This window comes from Sceloporus occidentalis, unplaced genomic scaffold (assembly GCF_023333645.1).
Source record: "Sceloporus occidentalis isolate IW3139 unplaced genomic scaffold, rSceOcc1.0.p SCAF_369, whole genome shotgun sequence".
NCBI classification, from domain to species: Eukaryota; Metazoa; Chordata; class Lepidosauria; order Squamata; family Phrynosomatidae; genus Sceloporus; species Sceloporus occidentalis.
The window spans coordinates 258,377-286,243 of record NW_028317349.1 but is presented as its reverse complement, the minus strand read 5'-3'; the positions used below and the strand labels follow the sequence as shown (position 1 = coordinate 286,243).

The 27,867-nt window shown below is 40.1% G+C and overlaps 1 protein-coding gene across 1 annotated transcript; it reads right to left on the bottom strand.

The window, feature by feature from the left end:
- Positions 1-6,516: 6,516 nt before the first annotated feature.
- LOC149273534 (transmembrane protein 62-like) lies at positions 6,517-19,597 on the bottom strand. Its single transcript, XM_089506191.1, has 14 exons — positions 19,433-19,597; positions 18,981-19,092; positions 18,183-18,320; positions 17,967-18,012; positions 16,507-16,648; positions 15,714-15,838; positions 14,934-15,056; positions 14,210-14,365; positions 13,100-13,259; positions 11,449-11,562; positions 9,446-9,530; positions 8,544-8,648; positions 7,437-7,555; positions 6,517-6,843 (listed from the first exon to the last, which is right to left on the bottom strand). The coding sequence occupies exons 1-14, from the start codon at positions 19,595-19,597 to the stop codon at positions 6,517-6,519; spliced, it is 1,917 nt and encodes a 638-aa protein (XP_089362317.1).
- Between the last annotated feature and the right edge of the window lie 8,270 nt (positions 19,598-27,867).

Here is a 27,867-nt window from a genome sequence, read left to right as displayed (position 1 = left end):
GGAATGAAATGTAGTTCTTGCACACAACTTAGAGTAAAAAAACTATTACTAAGTTAAGGAACGCAAATAGAAAAAAATATATTTTTCAACAGCTTTAATTTTGATTTAAAAAAATAGAATTTTCACAATTACATAAATAGTAGTATAGTTCATAAAGTGATTAAAACCCTATAATATCTGTCAAGGGTTAGGTTATATTATACCTAAAATTATTTTATACCAAAGGTATAGCCTTGGCCAATAATATCAATTTACTTTCAAATAAAAAAGGCAACTTTAATTAAAGTAAAAATATAACTTTTTGATTCACACAGAACAGCAGCAAACATAAATCCATGTAAACAAAACACTTATATTCTAAATGAGCTACAATAACATGTTTGGAGGACTGAAAGAATTAAACAAATAGACATTTTTATAAAATAAGATCACTATAAAACGTAGATGATGAAGAACACCAATACAAATAGCAGCTTAGATTACTGATTAACGGGACACAACAGCCATCGTGCACTTAAATCCATATAATAACTGAGAGGTCCTTGATGTACTTATCGCCAGTCAGCTGCAGAGCGGGCTCGGAGAACTCTGCAGACGGGGTTCAGACCCCAGGGTACATAAGTGGGAAGTGCTCCCATTGATTGCAAGCAGCCAATCAATGGCTAGAATCATGGGACCTCCGGGGAGGAGGAAGAGGGCAGCTTATATATACACCTCAGGTATGTGATTTTTATTTTGGTTTTTGCAGAATGCATATTAAATACAGAGTACAGTTATATGCATTCTTCCTTAGAAATGGGAATATACTGTATACAGTGCTATAACAAGCAACAAATATGTACATTGAACATGTACATATATTATCTGAGTATCAATGTGATGTAATTTCCCTTTTTAATGAAGTAGCTGATTTTGACTACATACCATAATATTGAGTAACTTCAAGAAGTGATAAACACCAAAATCACCATTGTATTTTTAGAACGTGTATCGTGTGAGTATATTACGAACATGCATAAGCAACAATTTTAATACTGTAAATATAGAGATTACTACATTCTTGTATATTTCATCCAACTTTATTCCATAATTTGGATACCGTGGTGATGGAACACAGCATTAGAATCTGAGGAACAATCATTTGCTCAAATAGGTGAGGATGTTCTAAGTTATGAGAGTTTGTAGTGTGAGAGCCAGGTGATCCACACATCATTCCATCATCAAAGATTTGCTCATCTGCTAGCGCTCACAGGGTTAACAATATAGAGGGGGAGCCGTGTTTCACCAATATGTCCATTGTATGCCATGTATAACTGCAATGCAGGGCTCCCCAAGTGAGTATTCAAGAAACAGGCTTATTTTTATTCCTTTACTCTATTTTTGAAATTATTTTCTCTGCACCAAATGATGTAAAATCTATTTCTACAGCAAAGGATAAGGTTGCACCCTTAATACCCCAAGAATACAGGACTGCTATACGATGAGTGGAGTACGTGCATTTTGGATATATGATACAGATGATATGATGAAGCACCTGCCTTCTAGCAACACAGAACGAATTAGGTGGTCCAAAACGTTATCTAGTTTAGAGAACCTGAACCTTTAGAGTTCTGCTATGTAAAATAAATATGCAATATGTGGCATTAAAGCTTCTCTGACCTTCAGCAGGTCAAGTATAGACTAATAGCAGCTGGACTGCGGAAAGTCAACACTGCGTATACTATGGGTGGGTTAGAAAAGAGAAAGGCAAAATGCCGGAAAAAACAGGTGAGAGGGGTTGCAGCAGCATAGAAATAAAATGATGCTGCGTAACTGGAAGGGAAAAAAAAGTTTATCCAGTTGAGGTGGGTGAGCTGGACAAAGCATGGCAGACGTTAACTCTTTCTCTGACGAGCTTCCATAAGGATGCTGCAAGGATTGGGTGCCAAAGAGCAAGGTCATACTTTCAGCCTATTCAGAACTATCTTAAGCTAATTCCCCTCCTTATGTCCAGCAGTACTTACCCACCATTCATATTATCCACTAAGGCAACAAAACACCATATGGAGAATTCTAACTTATTCAGGCTAATGTAAACAATAAATGATTGTCCTTCAACAATTAATAACATGGGAAATGTTCTATGAGCTTGAAACATAGAATTACATAGCAGCTACTTCACATAAAAAAGAAAGACACGGCCACACCAACCGGCCAACCATTAAATACAAAGCGCCAGACTGGTTGGACTCCTTTATGGGCCGAATTAAAGCCTAAGTTTCACCATTATGTATCTGCACAATCCTAAGTATCAAGTTAACTTCCAACAGGGGAACTTCCAATGCAAGGGAAGTGCTTTATAATCCGAAACTAGACCTATATTTTCAAGAGCAGCACTTTAGTTGCTGACTGAACAGCTCCAGGCAAAATAGATTGCTGTGGTTGTTCGAGAAGCTCAGAAATCAGGGAGTACGAAGATACATTGCAGACAGGTGCTATGGGCTATTGAATTTAAGAGACAATACATAAAATACCTTGTATGCCTTAATCCAACGCCTAAAATGATCTGCCTCCCTTTGAAATCAATAGACTCCCTTCTGGTGTCCTCGGAAAATGACAGTGTTGATGGAATTCACTGATCGCTGACCAAGATTGTGGCTTAGCTTAAAGGATCACTTTTCAAATCATTAATATAAATGGAAATTGTTTGATAATTGCTTCAACATTGTAACATTAAAAGCCTGGCAAAAAAAATCACACACTAAAACAATTAGATTGTCCATTGTTACCTTTAACAGAATATTCGACCTACAAGCGTTTTTTTAGCAAAATTTAGAAAAAAACAATTTGGTGATCTCCTCAATCTGCAGCGTACTGAGAAGAATGAATTAAGACCGTGTGAAAAGATTTTCTATTTTAGAGACTAAACTAAAATGGGTTTTTAGTTAGAAGATTGAAATATTGTTCAGGTTTAAAAACATACTAAGTAGGGCTTTATCCAACATTTGCAATAGTGTCCTTCAATAATAATTAAGCTATAGGGGATCACTCATCTCACCTACTTCATTATGCATTTCTGAAATACATCCAATATACACACATATATGTAAATAAATCCATGGTTTGATGTTAGAAACCTGGAATTATATTGCAGATATTATAATCTGACATATTTATTTTGTATTGTACATCAGTATGCTACTCAAGAAAGTGTCGAGGTAAATCACTGCCTCGTAACCTGATAAAAATATAATTTAAATTCTGCCAAAGCTTCTGCCAAAGCATGACAATGTTTAAATTGTAACTTCTGTGCTATTATGAGGTGCCGTTAGGGACATTATTTCAGTTTTTTATCTCACGTATATCATATAGTGAAACGCATATATCATATACTGAAACGCATATATCATATACTGAAATGCATATATCATATACTGAAACGTATATATCATATAGTGAAACACATATATCATATAGTGAAACGCATGTATCATATACTGAAACGCATATATCATATACTGAAACGTATATATCATATACTGAAATTTTTCATATCTCATATAGTGAAACGCATATATCATATACTGAAACGTATATATCATATAGTGAAACGCATATATTATATACTGAAATTTTTCATATATCATATAGTAAAACGCATACATCATATACTGAATATAAGATTTTGAAGTTCAGAATCAGAAATATTTGATAACCGGGGTCTTCAAAATCCAGTTCTTTGGCTATGATAATAGAAAGTCCAACGGCTAATACCAAAACATTTAGAAATTGTTTGCCAACGAAAACCAAGAGTTGAAAAAGCAGAAATATGTTCCATGTTTATATCATATCTTGGACGTCCCCGCCTGCCAGTCACTACCAAGCGAGGAGCTAAGAAATGTTGGTCTCCAATAGGCGTCCTCCAATGGGATTTGAGCCTGTAAAAAATTAAAAAAAGAATTATCACAGAGTGCAAACAAACAATTATGCACTTAAAATTCTTAAGTAATCGTCTAATTTCCTATTTAGATTTTCAATAATGTTGCAATCATTTGAGAAAGCATGTATTTGTACTGCAGACAAGCATTGCTTTAACTCTAATAAGAATTCCAAAGTATCATCTGTTGTATTTACAAATGTAATAAAATGGAATATAAATGAAATATAAATGAACAAAAACACTTTTTTAAAATCAAATTAAAAAAATAAAGTATTACAACATCAAATGCGGTGTCCAAAGGTTATTGATGGTCGTCTTTAAAATAGCTTTAAAAAATGTATTAAAAAAAAGTCATTAATTACAATATTAATATCTTTAATACACTGTAAGATGTGGGGGTAAACTGAGCTCCAGGAACAAGGACATGGAGGGTGACCAAACTGTAAAATCTTCTTTAAAAACAACGAAAAAATAAAGATAAATCAATCAGAAATTGAGCACCAAAAGTATACTGAGCTCAAGCAAGAAGTGACACTTGGAAAGGGAGACGCAACAATTTGTAGGTATTTTCTACCTTTTACAAATGGGATGAATGTAATTCACAAAGTAAGGACACTCTCTCTGTGATGTAGCCATATTAAATGTGTAAATAATGATAAAGAATAATCTATACATTGTATCAACAGATATGTAAGCAAATGCATGAATTAGGAAAAGGTTTCCTCATGTCTATGACATTACCTGTATTTTGATATGCAAATGAACTACTTTTCAAGCGTACCCCTCTATGTTCCTGTGCGTATTGGTCTCTATGTGTCCCTATGAGTGTCTTTGTGTGTCTCCCTGTATATATGTGTGACTCTGTGTACCTATGTTTTTATTTTGTTTGTCTGTGGGCCCCTATGTTTCTGTGCCCCCATGTGTTTTTATATTTATATTGTGTCCTCCTGTGTCTCTATACTTGATGCCCTTATTTTTGTCTATGTACCACCCTGTGTGTCCCTATATTTATAGTGTACCACTGTATTTCACTATGTGCCCCCTATATGTCACTATGTTTTGTGTTCTGTACATTTAAGGAATGGTTAATGCATCACATCACATAATCTTCAATGTGTCTGGAAAAACAAGTCCTACACAGAGCCTGAAAAGGAAAAGAAAAATTTAAAAACCCAACACAACAAGAAGGTCTCAATAACAGCAAATTTCCAACAATGACATCAATAACAAATTCGCCAACCAATCCAATCAGTTTAATTAAAAAAATTAAACCCACATTACACTGTCTTTTTAATGAAAAGATAAACATAATGAAATGGCAAAATTTATTAAAAAAAAACCTGAAGTAATAAAAAGAAACACCTCCTCCACCTCCCAAAACCACTAATCCCACAACAGACCATCTCAAGGCAGCACCTCCACATGTAACCCCACGAACCCCAAAAATCATCATTAATTCACATGCCCAAAAAAGATCAAAACAAGCAAGTCCCCATCTCACCCCAGAACCCCCATCCAAAAACTCACATGATAGCATAATGCCATCTTGAACAAGCATTAGCAATGAAACTAATTGAACCACAGTAAAACCATTTCACAGATACTAACATAAATGTATATAATACACAATTCAAAATGAGGAAAATGATCACAAATTAAGCAAAGGGGCTCAAATGTACAAAAACAATGGGAAGAAAAACTTACCCAGTTCAATGCAGAGGCCTACACTGCTTACCAGCAAGTGCAGAATGAGCTCTAGGAGGCGGAGTCAACCTGGCAGGGTCATGATCATGTGACTGATGACCAGTTTCAGTATATATATATATATATATATATATATAAATTTCACTCCATCTGTTTCACTATGATATATACAAATTTCACTCCATCTGTTTCACTATATGATATATACAAATTTCACTCCATCTGTTTCACTATATAATATATACAAATTTCACTCCATCTGTTTCACTATATAAGCGTTTTTTCAGTCTATATATATACAAATTTCACTCCATCTGTTTCACTATATGATATATGAAAAATTTCAGTATATTATATATGCGTTTTACTGTATGATATATGAAAAATTTCAGTATATGATATATGCGTTTCACTATATGATATATGCGTTTCACTATATGATATATGAAAAATTTCAGTATATGATATATACGTTTCACTATATGATATATACGTTTCAGTATATGATATATGCGTTTCAGTATATGATACATGCGTTTCACTACATGATATATGTGTTTCACTACATGATATATGTGTTTCACTATATGATATATACGTTTCAGTATATGATATATGCATTTCAGTATATGATATATGCGTTTCACTATATGATATATGCGTTTCACTATATGATATATGCGTTTCACTATATGATATATCTGAGATAAAAAACTGAAATAATGTCCCTAACGGCACCTCATATGCTATCAATCATTACGGTGACCGTGAGTCATGAATGTCAGCAATAAACTGTTGTTTCTTAAATCTGTTTTCCAAATACTTGGGACTTTATACTAACTTTCTTTTTCCAGCAGTTAATAAGATACCTGTGTAATTAATCAGAGCTCTAGTCAAGAGCTTTGACAGTTCTTGAGTTCTGTTATATAAGCTCTTAGTTCAGGGGAATTGAACATCCATAATTTCCTGTACATTACTAATGTGGCCACCACAAGCCACAGCTTCATGGGTGAGAGGAATACTGATAAGGTCCCATAGGTCAGCAACAGGAAAACACAGGAGTAGACCTGCCAGGCCAGCAGGAGAAATGCAACCAAATGGATTGGCAGGTAGATGATCTTCCTGCTGTATCGCAGATGGGAACAGAAGCCATGACCATGGCATCGAAGCAGCAGACACCAGCACGCGTACGCCATCATGGGGAAGTTGAAAAATGCCAACTGCAACAGTTCACAAAAAAGACATTATTTATTAACAACAAAAAACACCAGAATATACGATTATTAAACCAAGACAAACTAACAAAAATAATTTTAAAAACTTGTCGTTTAAGTCTTAAAAAAGTATACAAGATTTATTTTCTCTTTTGGAAAATATGTCGCCTCGCTTTCTGGTTTTAAGCACCTCTTCAATAAGGTGATGTGTTGGACTACAGAAGGGTCATTGGATGAAACCAGAAGGAAGAAGCAGTTCCCAAATAGCGATTTCTAGTCTGATTGAGAACACCACAGACTTTATGACAAGACATTTTGACAGAGCCTTCACAACAGATTTAGAAATCAGCTCATGAAAAAGACAGCCCTAGAAAACCGTCTACATCAGCAGTACTCATCTTTGGTCCTCAAAGCCCCACAATGGGTCAGGTTTCTAGAATTCCTCTTGACTAGTACTGACAGCTCAAACATCATTGAGCATTTGTGAGGATATTCTAAATAACCCTTCCCCCTGAAAGTGAAACAACAAACTGGCTTTTGACAGATGTGTCAAGTGGTTTACTGTCATTGCTCAACGCAACTGAAATAAATGTTCAAACCTGAGATATTCCAACAAAGTACGTCAGGCTCCCTTGTAAAAAATGTCCTCCAACAATCACCCCGAAGGCAAAACATACTCCCATATGGCCATCTATTATCTCACCGATAAACCAGGGACCTAAGCGTTTGAGAAGAGAAGCAAAAATTATGAAATCATATATAAATCAATCATACAAATTAATCTGTAGGGTGAAGTTGAATTTGGGAAAAACTGGAAACAGAGAATGAGTTCTAAACAGTCTTTGGTCTTGTAATAGTACTCTTCCCACGGTAGGGTAATCATATTGGCCCTTTAACTACTGAAACAGATACGGGTGCAGAATTTCATAAGTGTCCTTATATCCATGGCAAACTAATGAAAATGTTGCTAGGCTTATATTTTTTACACTATGCTTTTTGCTTTCTTGGTGAAGCCCTCCACTGGCTCCCTATTAACAAGAATTCAATTTAAAATCCCTGTACCAAAATATAAAGCCTGCTCATATATACATTTCTACTGATAACAAAATACTTCCAGTGGTTTAAGTCTTTCGTGAACGCTCATCACCTCTTTCTGCTTACAAGTCTTCATTTGTGCTGCCCCATACGCCTGGAACCTACTTCCACCGAACCTCCAGCTTTCATCCTCCTTCTCAATATTCAAGAAAAATCTGAAAACCCACCTCTTCAGAGAGAGACACCATCTTTATAGCTAGAACTTCCAGCTACAGGACTATCCCCTTTCTTTATACCTTATGCTTCTCTATACCCAATATCCTCTAGAGCGTAAGCTTGCGAGCATCTCCCTCTAAGACAAATTAGGTAGTGTGTCAATTTTAGTTTTGTCATACCCTTTGAATGTTTGTACTGCAAGAAATGCTGCATAATTTGTTGGGGCTAAATAAATAAAAAGATAATGCTAATAATATTTTGAGTCACCCATGGTGCATATGAACGACAAAGCCTACTCATCACCACTGGAGTTACTCTTTCATATCTGCTCTACTGAGAATAGAGATGTGAGTCCAACATTGTGACATTTGGTGGCTGCATTACAGTACCCACAAAGTAAAAGCTTCTCCCAATGTACGTTTAGCCATCTTATTTTCTGAGAGATTGTTACTTACCAACCGCAGTGTACAAGTTCAGCAGCAAGATGGCATAAAAGAAACTGTTGGTTTTGCTCATCACGTGAACAGAGAAGGACGTTAGTGCAAGAAATCCGGGAGGCCCTGGAAAAAGTAATGCGAGGAAAATTGGGACAAGGACTGGCTAAAACAAAGGTTTATCGCTTAAACATTCTAGGTATCAATCTTAAGGAACAAGATTACACTCCACCAACCTCACCTGGCATCAAACAAGGTTACCTTTGTGGTTCAGCACATTTCAGAAGATAGCTAAGCATAGGCCCCAAAAGTGCCGCTTGTATTGTATTTCTCTATTAGATTTAATAATTGCTTTTTTCCCCTAAAATATTGATTATAACCCACTGTAGCTAGACACTGTGTGGCCATAGGTTACATACTTAAAAATCTGCACACTGTACAGAAAAACAGGATATTAATGGGCCCCTATCTAGATATTCTACACATCCACAAACTGCTTTAATAAACCGACCAATTATATGCATGGATATCCAGGGCATATAGCAGATTCCCACTAAAATGTTTATCCAATGGCCAACACTCCACGTCATCCAACACAAGAATTCCAGGTTGTTCTATAATTACCCAATCTAATGGTCACCCTATAAGCACCTTCCAAAGGTCCGAATCACATAAAATCATAGCAAAATGAACACCTGCAAGATCCTTGTTAATAATATGGAGCCATCTAAGTTCCTTGTCATCCTATGAGCATCACCTAAAGGTCCTAGTCAATATCAGGTCCTTGTTAATGAAACACAATTGTGCCTATTGGGATACTTGTCAGAATAAAGCATTGCACTGTTTCCCTCTGGGTAACACTATTAATTAGGCATAGATAGTGTAGCCACTTTTATATAAATAGAAAATAGTTTGGCACCCACCTTTAAGGACTGGTCTCTTCTTATACCTGAATATGAGCAGCACAGCGATTTGGCTCAGCACAACCAGTACAAACAGCACTTGCCCCTGGGGAGAATTCCAACAACCCTTAACAGAATTTCATTTTCATCACAGAAAACAGTTTTCAAACCAGCTATAATCATACAACATCATCAAGGAATGAAAGAACCTCGGATTAAAGAGATAGTGTCACTTGAAAATGAACGGTATTTATTGCTTTAAATGTCCATTAATTCCTTGGTGCGGGAGGCATGATGTATAAAGCCCACATCTACAAAAAATGCTTTAAACCATAGATACATGTGTAAAAATAGATCGTAGATGTAATAATTAATCATAAGGCTTCATGGCAAGCTCAACGGTAGGGTTCTCAACTCCTGGTGTGTCTGTATGTATTAATGTATATTTGTTATGTACTATCATGGTTTTACATTTTAGGACATAATAACAATCATCCGTTACTTAGCAGGTCTATACAGGGAGGTACAAATTCATATGAACAACACATGACATATTACACCATGTCATGATTTATTCAACAAAAATAAAGCCAAAGTGGAGAAGCCATGTGAGCCTTACTGCATTTATAGGAATTGAGATGCTAGGTAGCAGACAGGTGTTGCTAATCAAATGCCCTTGATTAGCAGATCATCAGCAAATGTGCTACCTCTATAAAAGCCAAAGTTTTTGTACGCAAGCGTATGTGTTACATTGTACAGTGCTGCCTAATTTGTTGGCACTTAAAAATAAAAACATAATAATAATGCTACAATAATATACATATGCCACTGTAAGTTAACAAAAAATACACTTTATGTGAAATAATTAAATATATAAGATCACAAGTCACTTCTATAATATACAAATCCATTTTTATCAACACACCCTATACTACCGAATCCAAACTTTGTTCTGTTTTTATTTTTAGTACCAAATAGATCTCATTCTACATTGCTATATACGACTTGGATTGTTAAAATTATTTATGCTATAGAGTTTTATTCAAGTCTTGGAGTAAATATTCATCAAGAACCTTGAGGTCTAAAAAGGGGGGGGGGGGGGTAAATTTATGGGCAAGTTAAATGTGTGGATTGCATTCCAGCTGCAGCCTCCGAATCCCGTTATCCGAATCACCCATCGCCTGACTCATGTAGCTTCCAGTAAGAGGTATACAACAACATATTATTGCTCTCATGGTTATGCCAGGCATCTGAGTTTGGAATGTGCTGCATAATCCATCGCACTGGGCTGCGCATACGTTACATACGATAACAGGCAACGTAGCTTCACCGTGCCCAATAAACACTGACCAATCCACTGCAACGATGTTAAAGATTTCTGTGATTTCATGAAAATTAAACATACATAGACTTAGTCACAGACTCAATGGTTTCTTCTTGACCACATTTGCAAAACAGGGATGACCAACCTTTTGGTACTTTCTCAAGTAAATATAACTTCTATTTTTAACTTGAAATGCTTTTGACAACTACTACTGTCACATGCAATTAAATGAAATTCAATTTAGGTCTTCTGTACAGTATATTCCTAGTGACCCCTCCATGTTACCCACTGGTGATTTGATCATCTGTAACACAATGGGTTTGAAGAACAACAAAACTGTGGCCACAAAAGACTTCCCCAATCATGTTTTTATTTTCCTGCCCCAGGGGTCAGTCTAGCCATACATTCTAACGTCATACAGTAACACACACTGACTGACACTACGGTATACACACACTGACACAGCACTATGCATATACACATCGATTCTACAGTATACAGTACACACAGACTGACTCCAGCACTCCAGCCTCATCGGCAACAATGAGGCCATAGATGTTTGAGAAGGCGCCCGGTCTCACTTTTCAGGCTGGCTCACCCGACTATACAAGAATTGGTTAAAAATGACACACCATGCGCCTTTATGGAGAGTACTTCTCATGTAATACACACCTTTAAAACAAATACATGTCTTACTTACCAAGATATAATGGTCGGTAAGCAGAATAAGAGTTGGAAGCAAACTGAAGCTAAGAGATATATCTTCTTCTAAACTGAACAAATGGCTTCTTGTCTGGCTGTTTTCAGCTGCATCCTGGAATAAATAATGTTAATACACAGAAAAAAACAACAAAACTACGCGTTTGACAAACTGTTCGGTGCTTGTAACCCGAAAAGCCATTTTTCACCTAGCTTCTAAAATTCTTGAGGGAATATCACGATGCAGCGCAGGGGATTGGAAGGGGGTAAATGATGCACGTGTCTGCAGAGATTTGGGGTTCATTAACTAAACCTTACATTCATCCATATGGATAGCCATGGAGCTCACAGATTAGACCAACCCTAGGTTTAAACTCAACAGGGGGGCCTCTTGACATCTGGAAATGTGGCAAGATCGATGTAAACATGCTCACAAACTTTCCCCTGGGTTGAAAGGAGCCACTGGGGACATGGAAAGTTGGAGCTACTTAGAGTTTGGTTAATTTGCAATACCCTTTCATATGCATAGTAGCAGAATGCAGTCATCCAACTTCTTCAAGCTCATGGTTTGGTGAACCAATATACGGGGGTGTCTCAAGTAGGAACTCAATACGGCAGAAGCAGTACCTTAATATTAATCTGTTGCACAATTTATATTACTGTCTCACCAGTTGTAACTTGTAAGAGCTGTACAAGGTCTTTTGTGACACTGTACAGCCCCAGGAAGATGTTTTGTGCATATTTTATGTACAGATGATGTGCAAATACTGCGTATGGGTACCTGGGGTGGAGCATTTGGACAGCGGGGTGGGCCAGTGCTGCAACAGGTGCAAGAAATGGACATTTAAATGTCCCCAAGACAAAGAATCAGAATCATTGTGGAGAGGGAATCTGTTCCTCTGTGCTCCCAGGAGAAGGAAAAGCCCTGAAGGAAAGTATGTGAGCCAAGCGTGGCATTACCTGCTTACGTGCTTAGGCTGATCAGCCTACACCAGCAAAGTTTAAGCCAGAAAGGGCTTTTTTTTTTTTTTTTTTTTGGAGATGGTGGTTTTGTGCACCTATAAAAAAAAATGCACACTTTGCTGGAAATACATAGATCCTGAGCCTTATTGCTTAAGAAGACCTTGCTTATCATCATTTGAAGTGACATTTATGGCCTTCAGCTACATGTTTTTGTCACACTGTATATTCTGAATTTTGAGAAAGCAGTTCTAAAAGTCTGGTGTCATATGTAAATCAAGCATCTGGTTAACACAGTCTGTTTTTGGATGTACTGCACACACACATCCGGTTCCTATGAATAAAATGAAACCGGCCAATGATTACTAAGAAGCAACAGCTCATGCAAGTAGAATATAGAAATAAATGAATTTCTAAACTAACTGTTACGTGGACGTGTGACTTAAAAAGCAAATGTACTTTACTCCCAAGCTCCTCTCTTCTGTTGTTAATTAATTAGTTGTAAGGACGTACTGGAAAGCAGGCAATGCAATAGAGTTTCAGATAAAGCAAGCAAGATGTTGGGTTGTATAGCTGGACACATTACTAGCATAAAGAGATTCACAGATGTCTGGTCAGACCGCACCTGTGCTGTATTGATTCTAGGAGGTGGCCTTAAAACCGTAAACTAAACCAAACGCATGGTATCCTACCTTGGCCTGAACTTTGATCTCATGAAGGCCAGTGACGTAGTCTGCAGGATTCCACTCCAAGACGTACAGAGGTCCCGATACATGTCCAGCCTCACCCAGCATGACTTTATCGATGCTCACCTTCACGGAGGTGATGGGACTTGGAGAGAATACCAGGATTCTTAAAGAGGTGGGAAGTTACATCAGCTTGTGATGAATAGACATTTGCCATATGCACAATAATAAATACCTATTTAATTACCGTCAAATATCCTACCACAATAAGCAAGTACTTCATTATATAATTTACCATCTATTTACTCTAAGTGCAAAGTCGAACTCTTTACCCACAGGAGGCTCTTATGGACCTAATGACTGTACCCTATGCAAACCTGAAGCTATTACTGTACCAAAACACGCTCTCCCTTTCATGTGTCTTAATTAAAAGCAAGCTAAGAAATAAAATTATATAATCGAATATAGGTCTATGTATGATAAATGTTACATTAACAGTCCGCAGCTCACTTTTCTGAAACCATGACCTGTAAATACAATACAAAGTGAAGCTGACCAAGCCCACAAAGACCATGAACCTGAAGAGTAATATGCGGTCAATTCTGCAAAACCTTATAGCCATAATATGCAATCAAGATGGCAAAGCATGGGGGTTAGCACTTGCGCTAGACATCCTCCAGTTAAGATGTGGGAATAGCACTTCTTTCACTGTATCCATGACTATAATGTGAATCTTATTATTAAAAGCAAACCGAAGATACTGAGTTAGATGATTTTCTGCAAAGCTGTTAATCGCAGTTTGAACTTTAACATGTAATTAAAGTAGAGAGGAACTGACAAGCATCCAAGTAGATATACTTTCAAAAATATGGTGTTGCAAATTTCTACAGTAACTGCAATTTCTATAAATTATTTTTTTAACAAGATAGCAAAGCATTGTCTACTCACAATGTCAACTGAACCACTTTACTTACTTATCAGAACACAGCGGAAGCTTTGGTGACCTTTTCTCCTAAGACCTAATGCACACATACTGAGAATTGTTATTCTATGAACTATGGTAAGTTCTAGTGCGTCAGTCTGTGTTTCAGAGACAATAATGGAATACAAAGATACCTGATGTGCGTAGAAAGCTGGATCCTCCTTAAAGGCTCCTGAGCAGGATTTGAGTACAGTGCAGATTTAGGGTTGGTGATGAGAATGGCTGGCCACTCCTCAAATTTTAGATCTATAAAGCTAAACATGTCATGATCGAAGGTGAAGATACGGTACCTGGTGCAGAAGAGACAGAGAAGATGGCACATGAAGCCTCTATGTGGTGTGCATGCATGTAAGTCAATTTATTGTATTAAGAGGGGAAATGTCACATCCAAGATAAAGCAGTGTGTTAATCCAGTAGGTAAAACCTTATGGCACTTGTATTATTATGAAATGTATTCACATTTATTATTTACAGCTCATTTCATGATATTTTATTTCCACGTGGTTGTTAGTAAAAACTGCACTGGGACCCTAGTAAGGAGTTCTAACATACATACCGGGCTCTTCCTAGGTCCATGAGCCAACACTGCTATAGATTATCTTTCTATAACGCTATTATCAGAAATGTTTTAGGGCAAGGCAGTTGTTTAAAAAATGTTATGACAGCAAGATGGCAGATCCAAAGCTGCATAGCGGTTTAAGAACTTGTCAGGAACTTGACAACTCTCCTTTAACTACACTCAGCCATAAATCGGTGATAAACAACCTTTAGCAGCTTTCCATCTCTTACAGACTATTACTCCAATGGTCTACAGAAGAAGGAGAAACATATTTCCCCTGTGGTGTCTTAAGCAGGTACCTTCTGTTACTCATCCAGTCTCCGAGTTCCAGCTCCAGGGTCCCATGCTGATGTTGACTATGCAAGGCCGGAGCTAACCCTCCCAGGGTGTGCAGGTGTCCACACAAATACGCCACAGCTGAACTAGGAACATAGACACACATATTACACTCATCAGCACTGAGACTCCAATTAAAAAATGCATTAATAGTGGTTTCAGCCACAGACACAAAAAGTATTTGAATTACTGCCAATTATACGGAGCATGAGATAAATGCAGCCTTAATGGAAAATAACTAGTTCTAAAACATTTAAAAGAAACAAGAACATTGTCAATGAAGTAACCAGTATTTCCAACTGTTTTTCGACATTCCAAATACTTTGTAGGTAAGGTTTATTGTCATGACAGCATCTAACAGGAAAACTCTGGCTATGTAATCTGGGATAAAGAAATGGTATTGGGTCACATGATTTTGGCCACTGCTCCGTGATATAGACTAAGCCTCCCTGTTTGTTCACTTATGTCCCTCATTATGTCACATCAATCTCACTATGGATTGCAGGGAATGCAACCTGTGGCTTGAAAGGATTGAAAGGATTGTCTATACAATAGGGTTGTTAACCAGTGTGAACCTGCTGACTATCCACTCTCTATGCAATTATACTTGGTCGTTGGATGCAAGACAAGTTTCAACACAGAGAAAATGACAGGGGCATTTTAAAACACAAATTAAAGTCACAATGTGTGGTTTGTTGTGACTTCTGTATCTCTAGAAGCCCAATGAAAGCTTGGGGCCTGACCTCATTACAGCCCGGACACCTGGAGAAGAGGAGACAATGGTGGAGGTTGGGTAGTGACCAAACCATACTGAGTGATTGCTGTAGAGGCTGTCCGTTGCCAGCGTGGAAAGCTTGTGCATTTGTTTCTGTAAAGGAACAAAACATACCATTAGAAGTGACAGTTACAAATTACATGTTGGCAAACACCGGTAACAGTTAGGTTTTACGCACAATTCTCAAAGTAAAAAGGAAAGCATTGTAATAATATTGCTGAACAATACTAGTAGTACAATACTACTCGTTTTTCTTTTGATCTATACACTTGCTAATAATGCAGACAGGTACAATGCACAGGCATTCTTCAAATGCACAGATTTTCCTACCGCTGATGAGCTCGGAGCAACCATATGGGTCAATATAAATAAAGAAAATTGAGGGGAAGACTATTGTGTATTATACTACATGTCTGAGTAACCAATGGTCAAGCATTTAAGAGACAAAGAATCAGGGCACCCTACAGCAGATATGCAAATAAGGTACATTTTCAAATTAAAGAAAAATTAAATTGTCCTAGATTCAAGCAATGGACTAATCCTCATACATTAGCTAGCTAAAAGCTGTTAAGCCTTTGAGCACCAGGGGAACGTTGACACGGCCCTCAAATACAATGGATTAATACAGATTGATTTATAATAGAAAATGCACTGCTGCGAGCGATGACTTTCTAAATCAGTCACAATACAAAACCTGTAGTGAACGTGTAATGAATTTAATCTGAATTAGAACCACAAATGCTAAATTCTGCATAGTTTACCTTATCTAGGATGCCAAAGAAGTTGTATGGTCGCTTGGGCCCTGGGGTAAGGGTGGCATCTACACAGATAAATGAATAATTCCCAAACGGGGTACGGTGAACATAATGGAAAGAGCCTTCTTTTCGCCATGCAGAGTATTTCCTTAAAAAATATTGAAAACAAATGCTGTATGTTTGCACTTTTGCTGTAGTTATATATAGGAGACAATCTTATCAACAGGTCAATACCTACAAAGGAAAATAAATAATAAAAGATGCTTGTTCCAAAATCATGCAGGTGATAGTATACAGCACCACAGGGTCTCCACACATAGGATGGGGGTTAAATGCCACAATTATTCCCAAAAAAGTATATGTAAAACACAGACACACCCTGTTATGTCACTATGTTGATTTTCCGTGTAGACCCCTTTTTAATAATGCCACCAAAGAAACCGCCAGCTACACTGCCAATCCCATATGCCAATCCGTGCGGACAGGCACGGGATGCCAATGATTTGTCGCCGATCAGCAGCAGTATCCTCTCCTCTGTCAATACCTTTCCATATAAACACGAGTCTTCCGTGTATGAATGAAGTCTCACCTGTACATCTAAAATTACAAAACTATGACTGAATGTAGAGGAAAGTGGTGCCGAGCGGATCACCAAACCCACTACACACAGGGTGCAGTACAGCCACAATTGCTGTTTTTCTGTGTCGATTGTTTCTATAGTTTTCTGGCCAATATTTTCTCCCCATGCACTGGCAATTCTTGTTATCTAGCAAGACAGTGTGTTTAAGGCATTCTGGGCTTTTTGCTGAAATTATTATTGGTCTATAAAGAAACATATCACACAGAAATCCAAGATGATGAGATGGTACAGAAGGCTGCAAAAACAGTGCTGAATTAGGTATTTACTATATTTAGTCCTTAGAGTTAACCCATTATGTTTCCCAAATCCAGCACTTTACAATTACATACACCAAATAATCCTGTAAAAAACATTTTTCAGATTACAAAAAGCAATGTGTGTTTTAAAACTCATATTTTATATGAGTTACATTGAGTTAACTTCCCGTTCTCTGCATTTTCTTCCCCACTAATCTCTGTCCTACTTTTAAGTTACTGGTTGTTGCTGATTGGTTCAGGCAGCCTTTTTAAAGGTGGGTGGGGGAGAAGATAGAGAGGGACAGGAACCTGATAGATTATGCTTACCCTGCCACCCTGAAATAAACACATAAACAAAAAAACACATACAAAGCAATCACACGGATTGCCAAACAACTAAACATGCTGTAGGTAGTTTGAATTAATATATGTGGCTAGGCTGGGTCGGGCTGGGTAAAGCTGGGTTGGTAAATAGTGTCTAAAAGACACCTGCAAGTTAGAGTAAAGGGATGGTAAGGTGGGCGGAGGATTGCCCATTACACATCGTATAGGTAAACTGCATTTTAACTCTTTTGTGTTTTATTTTTTACCTGTAGTAGTTCTTAAAGCTGTTCAGGTCAGCAATGTTAAATGAATCTGAATTAAAAGAAAAAAGTATTTTAAAACAGATTACGCTTTTGAGCTTCAAACTAAATAGATAACTAAAACCTACCAAAAAAGTCCATGTACAATATGGAGGCAAGCAATGTGTGACTCGTTGGCCTTCTTTCAGAACATGAGTTAAATATATAGCCCTGGAGACCTACCGTGGTTCCCTCGTATATCAATCCATTTGGTTTTCTCCAGAATCCGGGACTTCTTCAGGACAGATTGGTAAATCTGCCATTCGACTTCAAACTGATCTGAGCCCATCTTATCCTTGGTCTTTCCATCCGTAAGATCCCCTTGAATACATATTAAAGTCTTAGTAAAACAGCATGCAAAATCACATGGGCACACACAACTGAACTTGTTTAAAACAATAGGCTTAATAAAATGATCTTAAACTTGACTGACCCACACAAAGCCCTGGCCTCCATCCCATTGAACACCTTTGGGATGAACTAGAATGGAGATTGTGAGCCAGGACACAATCTCACAAATATTCCAATGAATGAATGGGAAAAATTCTCACAGAAACTCTAAAATCTTAGAAAATCTTGGAAAGTCTTCCCAGAAGCGTGAAGCTGTTATAGCTGCAAAGGTGTGTGTGTGTGTGTGTGGGGGGGTCAAATACATAGTAATGCCTATGTATTTAGAAAGCAATGTCATAAAAGTCCCTGTTGGTGGGATGGTCAGGTGTCCCAATACCACTGCGGGGAACTCTTTGTGGCTGTCTGCTCCCAGCTAAGGCGTGTTTTTTGTTTATTTTTGTTTTGAAGAATGCATGTTAAATTATAAATGTAAATAAAATACATACGTATGTCAGTTACATACACAGCTATGAATAGGTCACAGCCTTGTTGGTAGTTGTTATCAGGATGCATTTTGAAGAGTTCCATGCCAGGCCGATAGGTGGCAGTATCCTTTCCGCAATGTATTTCCTGTAAATAGAAAGCACTCACCTGTGGCTAAAACCAGTGCTGGGCTGATGACAGGGAGGCTTTCTGTGCAGAAGCTTTCAAACTGCGAGACCCTGATGGGATCCAGGAACTTACTGACGTGGATATCAGTCACCTGCGTCATTCAAAGTCACACTTTCTTACAAGCCCACAAGGCATATTATTATCAGAATATCACAATCACGGAACCTCTAAAGGATAATCTTAATTACTATATAATAATATAAATGAATCGTATGAATCAGTGATTTTCCTAAATATGCGCACGCTTCTCCTGTATCATAAAACTAACCTCGATATACATTTCTCTCTATAGCAATATATGTGTATAATGTATATATAGCATGTGTGTCTTTCGCATTCCTCTACAACATTTCTCTGTGTATGCCCACTCAGGCTTATTTCTCCAGCCCCCGGTCCTCTCTATCACCCCCTTTTCAGCAGCCATCTCTCACCTGCACAGCCCAGAAGATGTTGCTGAGCTCCCTGCCGGGCACCGGTCCCCTGTCATTCTCCACATGGCGCCTCTTGAAATGCGCCCTGCGTGGTGTTGCGCTGTACCTGCCCAGAGCCAGTGCCAGCAGCACCACCAGCAACAAGCCACCTGCCAGCTTCAGCATCCCGCCCAATGCCCACCAACACCGCATCCCAATCCTGCCCTTCACCTGGAAACCTGTCAACCTCAGCTTTTTCGCAGCAGTCACTTCCGGCACCGGCAATACCCTAGAGATGCGCCGGGGCTGCTATAGCGGCATGTTTGTTTGGGGTCAGTCCGAGGAGCGTGTGCGGCGGGATGATTACGGATAACTAGTCTAATCCTTTATCGAATGTGTGTTCCCAATCATATTCTTACATATCACGTATATTATAATGTAACAGTATTACAAAACAGATACGATCCGTTTACTTAAACAACGTAATGCTATTAAGATTTAATAATGATTGACATATGCCTCTCAAGAGTTTCTGCGCTGGCTGAAATAACGTATCTTTTTTAGTCATGGCGCGTATAAACAGTGTAATAATAAAGCATTCATACAGCGACTTTCTTGACAGTTTTCTAGTGACATGCGAAAGTGCCAGTGCCACGCTGCCGTAAAGCGACGTCTTGCACGGATACTGAGCCGCACACTCTGAATTGCTGCCACACTGCCGCACGGCGAGCGCGTCGTCGTAAATCAGAACCCAGCTTCATCTGAGTTTTATTTTTTCTGCGCACCGTCGCGAATCCGTGGTTCGGGGTCAGCGATACTAAAGGGCTGAGGAGATGGAGTCAGGAGCGAGAGATACCGAGGAGCCCGGGGGAGAGCACATCCCAGCGATGGTAAGACGCACAGTACAGGGGCTGTCATTTTAAACAATGTTGACATTGTGACCAACGCTCCGGGTATCATTGTCATCATCCTGGGGCAGATGAAGGAGATGGGGCAAATAGAGGGGTAATAAGACATTGTCAGGCTAGGCACAGGGCTGCACATCTGGGGAGAGTGAAATATACTTCTACCCCAGGGCAGCAAGGCTCACATAGCATCTAGCAGAATAAAATTAACTCTAATTCCTATAATCCCGGCCATACAAATTGTAGTCCAGAAGCGGAGGATGTGCTACAGGTTGCTCGGCCCTCAGTGATCACGCTAATACAGAGTAGCCGTGGATGTATACATTATATCATGTTATATTCTCTGATCTTATATAATATTACATGCAGTCTGAGTCCCGCGGCCGCTCATGAAGTGGGGGGTGTTAGTATAATAAGTGGGTGTATGTAAAGTAACGGGGTAATTGTGATCGGTCACACCTGGACAAAGCGCCTCGTCGCTATGGTGATAACAGTAAGAGCGTCTCTAGTGCTGGATGTTGTTGGGACATGTATGAAAGGGGTACACGGATGTTATGGTGTTTAGTATGTGGTCCGGTTGGAGAGACTGTGATCTGGTATAATGGCGGAGGTGGCGCGATGGACCGGCACATCTGGAACGGAGTGCTGCCGTGTTTGTAATAAGGCTCTGCTTGAATACTGGTGTATTAACACTTACCTGAGAAGCTGGCACAGGAGGGCTCATCGGGCCGGCGGGGCTAGTGGGCTTTCAGCTTGGGTAATAAACATGCAAAGCCCACAGAATCTGACATCAGACACACATTATATGATCCATCTACTTTGCCCATTTTGTTTTGCTTTAAAAACCTGAAACCTTTTTCGGTCCTTTGTCTTGTCAGGTTAGATCTATGCGCAACCCCATGCACATTTCAATTCCCTCAGTATATTAACCTCTTACCACCTCTACTGGGAGGCTGCACTCTTTCTAGACTGCTTGCAGTAATGGTGTGGACATGGCACAGCTGGAACCTTGCGCCGGTGAAATATTATTATTGTTATTATATTTTATATAGCGGAATTAATTAAAAGACAGGCAGCGAATCCCGTGTGTCTATCTCTGTGTTTTAACCCTTCGGAGACTGACTTGTAGTACATTCTCTTTTACCTGGCTGGTTAAACTTCAGTAAGTGTAATGCGGCTCCTCACATCGTTGATTTGGTGCGTTATTTATGCGAGTTGGTGGCAGATTCTGCATCTTTTTACACAGGCCTTCCACGTACAAAAAATATTTAAAAAGCTTTGGGATATTTTGCGTTCAATAGGCTGCATGTCTGTTTACATGAATTATTCACTAGGCCCACGAGCATCTAAATGAATTCTAATGTAATAAGTTTCATAGACCACAAAGCGTGTACATAACATAATGCTACTGAGTTGTGTATACCGGTGCGGAATAAATCTGCAAATGGAACAAAAGCAAGAAGAAAGCGTGTCAGGAGAAGCTGCAACTACTACTCCCATGACACAGAGACAGCGGAGCAGCATGGGGGATGTAGTCCATGGGGGGGTATGCTGCCAGCCGTGGTGGGCATCAGAGCTTCAGAGGGACTTGGGGGAAATCTGAAGCATCCAGCTGCGAATGTGGAGCGTCTCGAGGCTGCTAAAAGTTTGGTTCTGCAGTGAAAATGTATGATGCCTTTTAGCAGTGTAAAGGTTAAATATAATCTTCCCGTATTGCTGGGTGCGGCTGATTGTTGGCAGTCTGTTTTTAGGAACTGAGCCTGTTTTGGAAGTTTATTGTCATTATGAAGACAGATACAGAATATACAGCCTGCCCCCCGAATGCGAAGTGACTGCGTTTGCAAACGGCCATTTATTTTCTTAAAGTACAACCTATAGGTTACAAGTTTGAGGCAAGTAAATATATATATATATATATATACACTAACTACATTTTCTGGAAATATTTTCATCTATGTTTTTTTGCTTTGAGCTTGAACATAGAATGTACCCATTTTCTAGCCGTCGTAAGAAGGGGAAAATTTTATTGTGTGTGATTTTACAGAATGTATGATAAACTTATTAGCAGCCATTTCTGATAACGACTTTTTTTTGCTGTTAAAAGATTGTATGTAGGTCTGGTTAATGTTGCATCCACTTATAATGTAGTCTGAAGTCGTTGGTGAGAGCGATCAGGTTACTGAGCCGAGCTGATATCTTGGCGTTATGACAGCAAACAGGGAAACAGATGCCGGTATGAAAATACACCTGGCTAATGCTCAGGGGTTTTGTTTACAGCAATAATCAGCTCTGTTTAGTGTCTGACACCCAGGCGTGCTCTAAATCAGGCTTAGTGCACTTGCAGATCGCCAGCTTTTAATGCACTATAACTCTCACAATCCTTAGTCACCAACAGACCAGTTATTCACACCCAGGCGTGCTGTAAGTCAGGCTTAGTGTACCTGCAGATCTCCAGCTTTTAATGCACTATAACTCTCACAATCCTCAGTCACCAACAGACCAGTTATTCACACCCAGGCGTGCTCTAAGTCAGGCTTAGTGTACCTGCAGATCTCCAGCTTTTAATGCACTATAACTCCCACAATCCTCAGTCATCCACACTTTGAATGCACATGATGACTGCTCTGTCTGAAATGTCAACCACGTCCTCAGCTTCCTTACCAAATCCTACAGGTCCAAGACAGATAAAGCTGGTTTGTTAGATTCAGGCATACTTTTTGGTATTTACCAGTGATTTCTGGTTCATTGAGAGAAGCATACCGTAATAAGTAATGCATATTATATAATGTATATGACGTATTAGATACAGCATTATATAATTTTTTCCCCTCAAAGATTTCAGTTTGTTTTGCAATTGAATTGTTCACGTTATAGATCACATTAAAGGTGGAAAAAGCGCAGATCACCTCTGCTGTGCTGGCCAATTACTTCCGCCGGGGCACCGGAAGGTCACGCTGGTGCTCCATCATAGAAGCCCCGGCGGAAGTGGAGGACAGTAGCGGAGGTTGTCTGCGCACATCGCACGGACACCCCCCCCACCGGCTGTCAGAGAGGAAGATCCGGGTCCCCTGCAGCACTGCGGGGGATCTGGATCTTAGTGTTATTATCCGACCTCTATTTAAGGTCGGATTACAAAACGATACAATCGATTCAACTACTCGATAATTACATTTGTTGGCAACAATTTTCATTATCGATTATTATTTTATGGATTAGTTGTTGCAGCCCTAGCATGTGTCTTACAAGTTTGTGGGTGACAGGTAATTTTAGGCCACTTTACTTTGATCTGGATAGTGCCCTTTTTGCGTTCAAATTGGTAAAGACTATTTCCAACCCATAAGCTTGTCATACGTAATTGATATCACTGGCTAGCACAAGGGTAAGCATTTCATACGCTGGACTACATTGTTGTGACAGCTTTGAAGCCCTTGAGGAATAACCGATTGAAGGATGTATCATTCAGGGCCTGTGATTCCTGCTTACTCCCTTCCATCAGTGGCTTTTAACCTAAATAGACTAAATAAAGCTGTCATTTCCTGAAGTCTACAGTACAAGTTTGTGTGTTCCTGAGTCTTTGAAGATGAAAGAACATGTTTAACTGCTCCTACAGGAACAAGGAAGCAGTCTGCTGGGTTATTTATTCTTCATTATCTGATAAGATGCTGTTTATTGTATTATATCCTACTGTGTCGGTTGCAATTGTGATATTCATAGAGAAGGACAATCCTCATCTATATCCATTCACTTTAATTTCCACTGATGTATACCAGGTTCTTGCACTTAGAAAACTTATGTTCACCTCCTCAACATCCCTCTCAGCAGAACCTGATCCACCCACATGTAAAATATTGCCTAGCCACAACCATAAGTTAATTACAGAATACTCTTAATAGAATATGAACTCACATGTAATATCTTGGTAAAGCCTATCCATGCCTTTAACTACACCCCCAAAAAGTATTCCTCTTTGGCTATTTATTTGTAGAGGGCTGTGGAACAATGTTTGTTCATATACTGATACATGGACAGAATAAATAATGACTAATTTGTAATCTTCTGTCAATTTAACAAATAACCGACCTGCAACCATATTTTGTGAAGCCTGACACAGAGAACCTACCTTCTGAGGTGAAATGTTTCTGTGCTGCCCGCCCAGACTCCAGCCAGTACTTATCTCTGTAATTCTGTACCCACTTTATTTAGTCCCGTCCTTTTGTGGCAGGAAGCAGCATATACAGGCCTTGTGGTTTCAGACCATGGTATCCATTGTGCTTCTGTGTCCAAGAGGGCCTATAACTGTGATTGTTAACCGAATAATGAAAAGTATTGACGCAGCACTGATAAAACAAGGCCTGAGAGTGATTACTGTCTTACAGAGAAACGCGTGAGGCGCACTATTCCCAGAAAGTCCTATCTATTACGGCTGACATTGTCACACTTTACTGTTTTCCCGTTTTGTCTTCAACAGCTAACAAAAAAAATAAACCACAAATTTACTTTTAAAACTGTGTGTTTGATTCTTAACGATGGATACATTTGTGCAAAGATGGTTTTGTGTGTTGAATTCCCATTATTTGGATTATCATTTGACTTTTCAACCGACTAGATTGTAAGAGCAGGACCCTCTTTATCTTCTGTACCAATTTGTTATTGTGTGTGATTTTAAGTTTATCTTGCCGAATCTGAGTGCGAAGCGCTATGGAATCTGCTGGTGCTATAAAAATAAATGTAGTGTTTTCAAATGTAGGCAGGCTGCTTTTCGTTACTTTAGATACTGTGTTGTGGCTCCTCTTCTTCTCCCTGCTTCAAGATGTCGGCTGTATAAGATGTTTGGATATTAAAAGGTTACAAAGATAGCAGGAAATGCTATGTTTTGTTTCATGTAGAATGGGAAATTATTCTTGTGTTTAGAAATGCAGACCCTAGCTGGATCTTGACTGTTACTTGGCTTCGGGCCACTAACATTTGCCACTGTTTCATGCTCTCTCTCACGCTCATCTCAACTCTCTGGAATTTCCCTGGAAACACAGAATTCTAACCATGTTGTAGTTACCGGCTGAACAGGCTGCTAACAAACTGACAACTGAAAATGTCCGGTATTATGATTATAATGATCATGCAATGTCTAAACCGCAATGTCTAAAAGTGGCTTGTATGCAAGGGTGAGCCTAGAGTTACTGGTGCCTAGGTGCAGGATTTCTCTGGTGTCCCCGCCTCCCCCGTAACACACGCTTACACCATACAGTAACACAGCATACACTCATGCTAACACTAATACACTAAAACACTCTAACATCATGAAGTAACCAAACCCACCATACACTAACATACATGCCTTGCATCTAATAGTTCAACACACAAAATACAGTATCTCACAAAAGTAAGTACACCCCTCACATTTTTGTAAATATTTTATATCTTTTCATGTGACAACACTAAAGAAATGACACTCTGCTACAATGTAAAGTAGTGAGTGTACAGCCTGTATTACAGTGCAAATTTGCTGTCCCCTAAAAATAACACACAGGCATTAATGTCTAAACCTTGGCAACAAAAGTGAGTACACCCCTAAGTGGAAATGTCCAAATTGGGCCCAAAGTGTCAATATTTTGTGTGGCCATCTTGGGCATGGAGTTCACCAGAGCTTCACAGGTTGCCACTCGAGTCCTCTTCCATTCCTCCATGACGACATCACAGAGTTTGGTGGATGTTAGAGACCTTGCATCCCCCACCTTCCTTTTGAGGATGCCCCACAGACAGTGGTGGAACTACCGGGGTCGCGACTGCGACCGGGCCCTGGAGTTCTGCCAGTCAGGGGGGCCCAAGGGGTGCCGAGCGGTCGTTTTCAGCAACCACTTTGCGCCCTTCTGTCTCCTCTGCTTGCTGCCGCCACCGCCTGCCTTGGCGCTGCCCTGACTGCAGTGGCGCAGTGGTCTGCCTCGGGTGACGGCATGTGACGTCAGATGCCCGCGCTCAGCAGTGAAGCCGTGCGCACCGCGGCAGAGCAGTGAGACAGAGGCCTCGCACTCCCACCACAGGACTGCACGGGGATAGAGAGAGGGTAGATAGTGAGAAGGGGGGATAGAGAGAGGGTAGATAGTGAGAATGGGGTAGGGAGAGGGTAGATAGTGAGAAGGGTGTCATACCTACCTGTCCGCCCCCTCCTGTACTGAAGTGCGCTCTACACGCACACAAGGGGGCGTGCGTATCGAGCAGGCACGCCTCCCAGCCACTGACAGCCCTGATCGGGCTGCCGCAGCATATCAGCAGCGATCGGAGAAACGATCCGCCGCTACATGCTCGCGGCACCCGACCAGTGCCTCTTCTGCCTGTGTGGCGCTTCCGCGTCGCTCGCGGTGGCAACACAAGCAGAGAGGACTTTGTGGTTGAGCCGCCGCAGGCATGCCGGCTGCATGTCCACGGAGGCTGTTTACGTTACCTCCCCTGCCTTTGTGGCTCTTCCGCGTCATTCGCGGAGGTAACACAGGCAGGAGGTTTTGTTAGGTTGCCATCGCGACGACGCTATTATTGCGCCGTCATCTTATCTGCTCTCCCGCCATTGGCTCTATTTAAACTTCCTAGTCCTATGTTTCCTTGCCCGTTCAACGAGTCCATGTTATTGTTCTCAGGGTGTTTGTGTTGCTCTTGCTTTCTGATTGATATCCACGTGTACCAGACCTTGGCTTTCGTTCTTCTGACCTTGATCCTGCCTGCCCGTCCCGACCTCGGCTACTGTTCTTTGACTTCGTTCCTGTGCTGCCTGCCCCGACCTCGGCTATTGTTCTTTGACTACGCTCCTGTGCTGCCTGCCTTGATCCCGGCTTGTTTATCGGATATTCTCGCCATTCCTGCATCGTGGGTCCATCACCTGTGGTGCCTGATCTGACGTAACACATTGAACGGGCCATACCATGGACACCGCGGAAATGGCTAACGTCCTCTCCCGCCAGGACCTGCAGGACCAGCTTCTTACGTCCTATTCCACACAATTACAGTCCTTATCCAGCAAAATGGACACCATGACTGACTTGCTACGGTCTCTGGCTGTTGCTCCCTCTGCCAGACCGTCTTTCTTACCTAGGGATCCCAGCCCAGAGGAAGGAGGCGCTACCGCTCGCTTGCCTCTCCCGGATCCTAAAGAATGCAGGGGGTTCCTAAACCAATGTTTGCTGCATTTCCGCAACCATCCACGGGCGTTTTGTACCTCCTCCAAACGGGTGTCCTTCATCATCTCACTGTTGAAGGGTGAGGCACTGCTGTGGGCCTCTCCCCTTATTGAGCAGGGATCCGACCTGATGGATGACTGCCCAGCTTTCATGGCATCCTTGCGTTCAGTCTTCGATATGCCAGGCCGCAAATAAACAGCGGAGACCTCCTTGTTGGAGCTACAACAGGGACATAAGACTCTAGCCCAATATACAGTGGAATTCCGTACTCTGGCCTGTGAACTCCAGTGGGATCAAGGCGCCCTCCGAGCCGCTTATCGGAAGGGTCTCAATGACAAGATCAAGGATGTGCTGTTGTTCCACGACCCCCCATCTGACCTGGAGG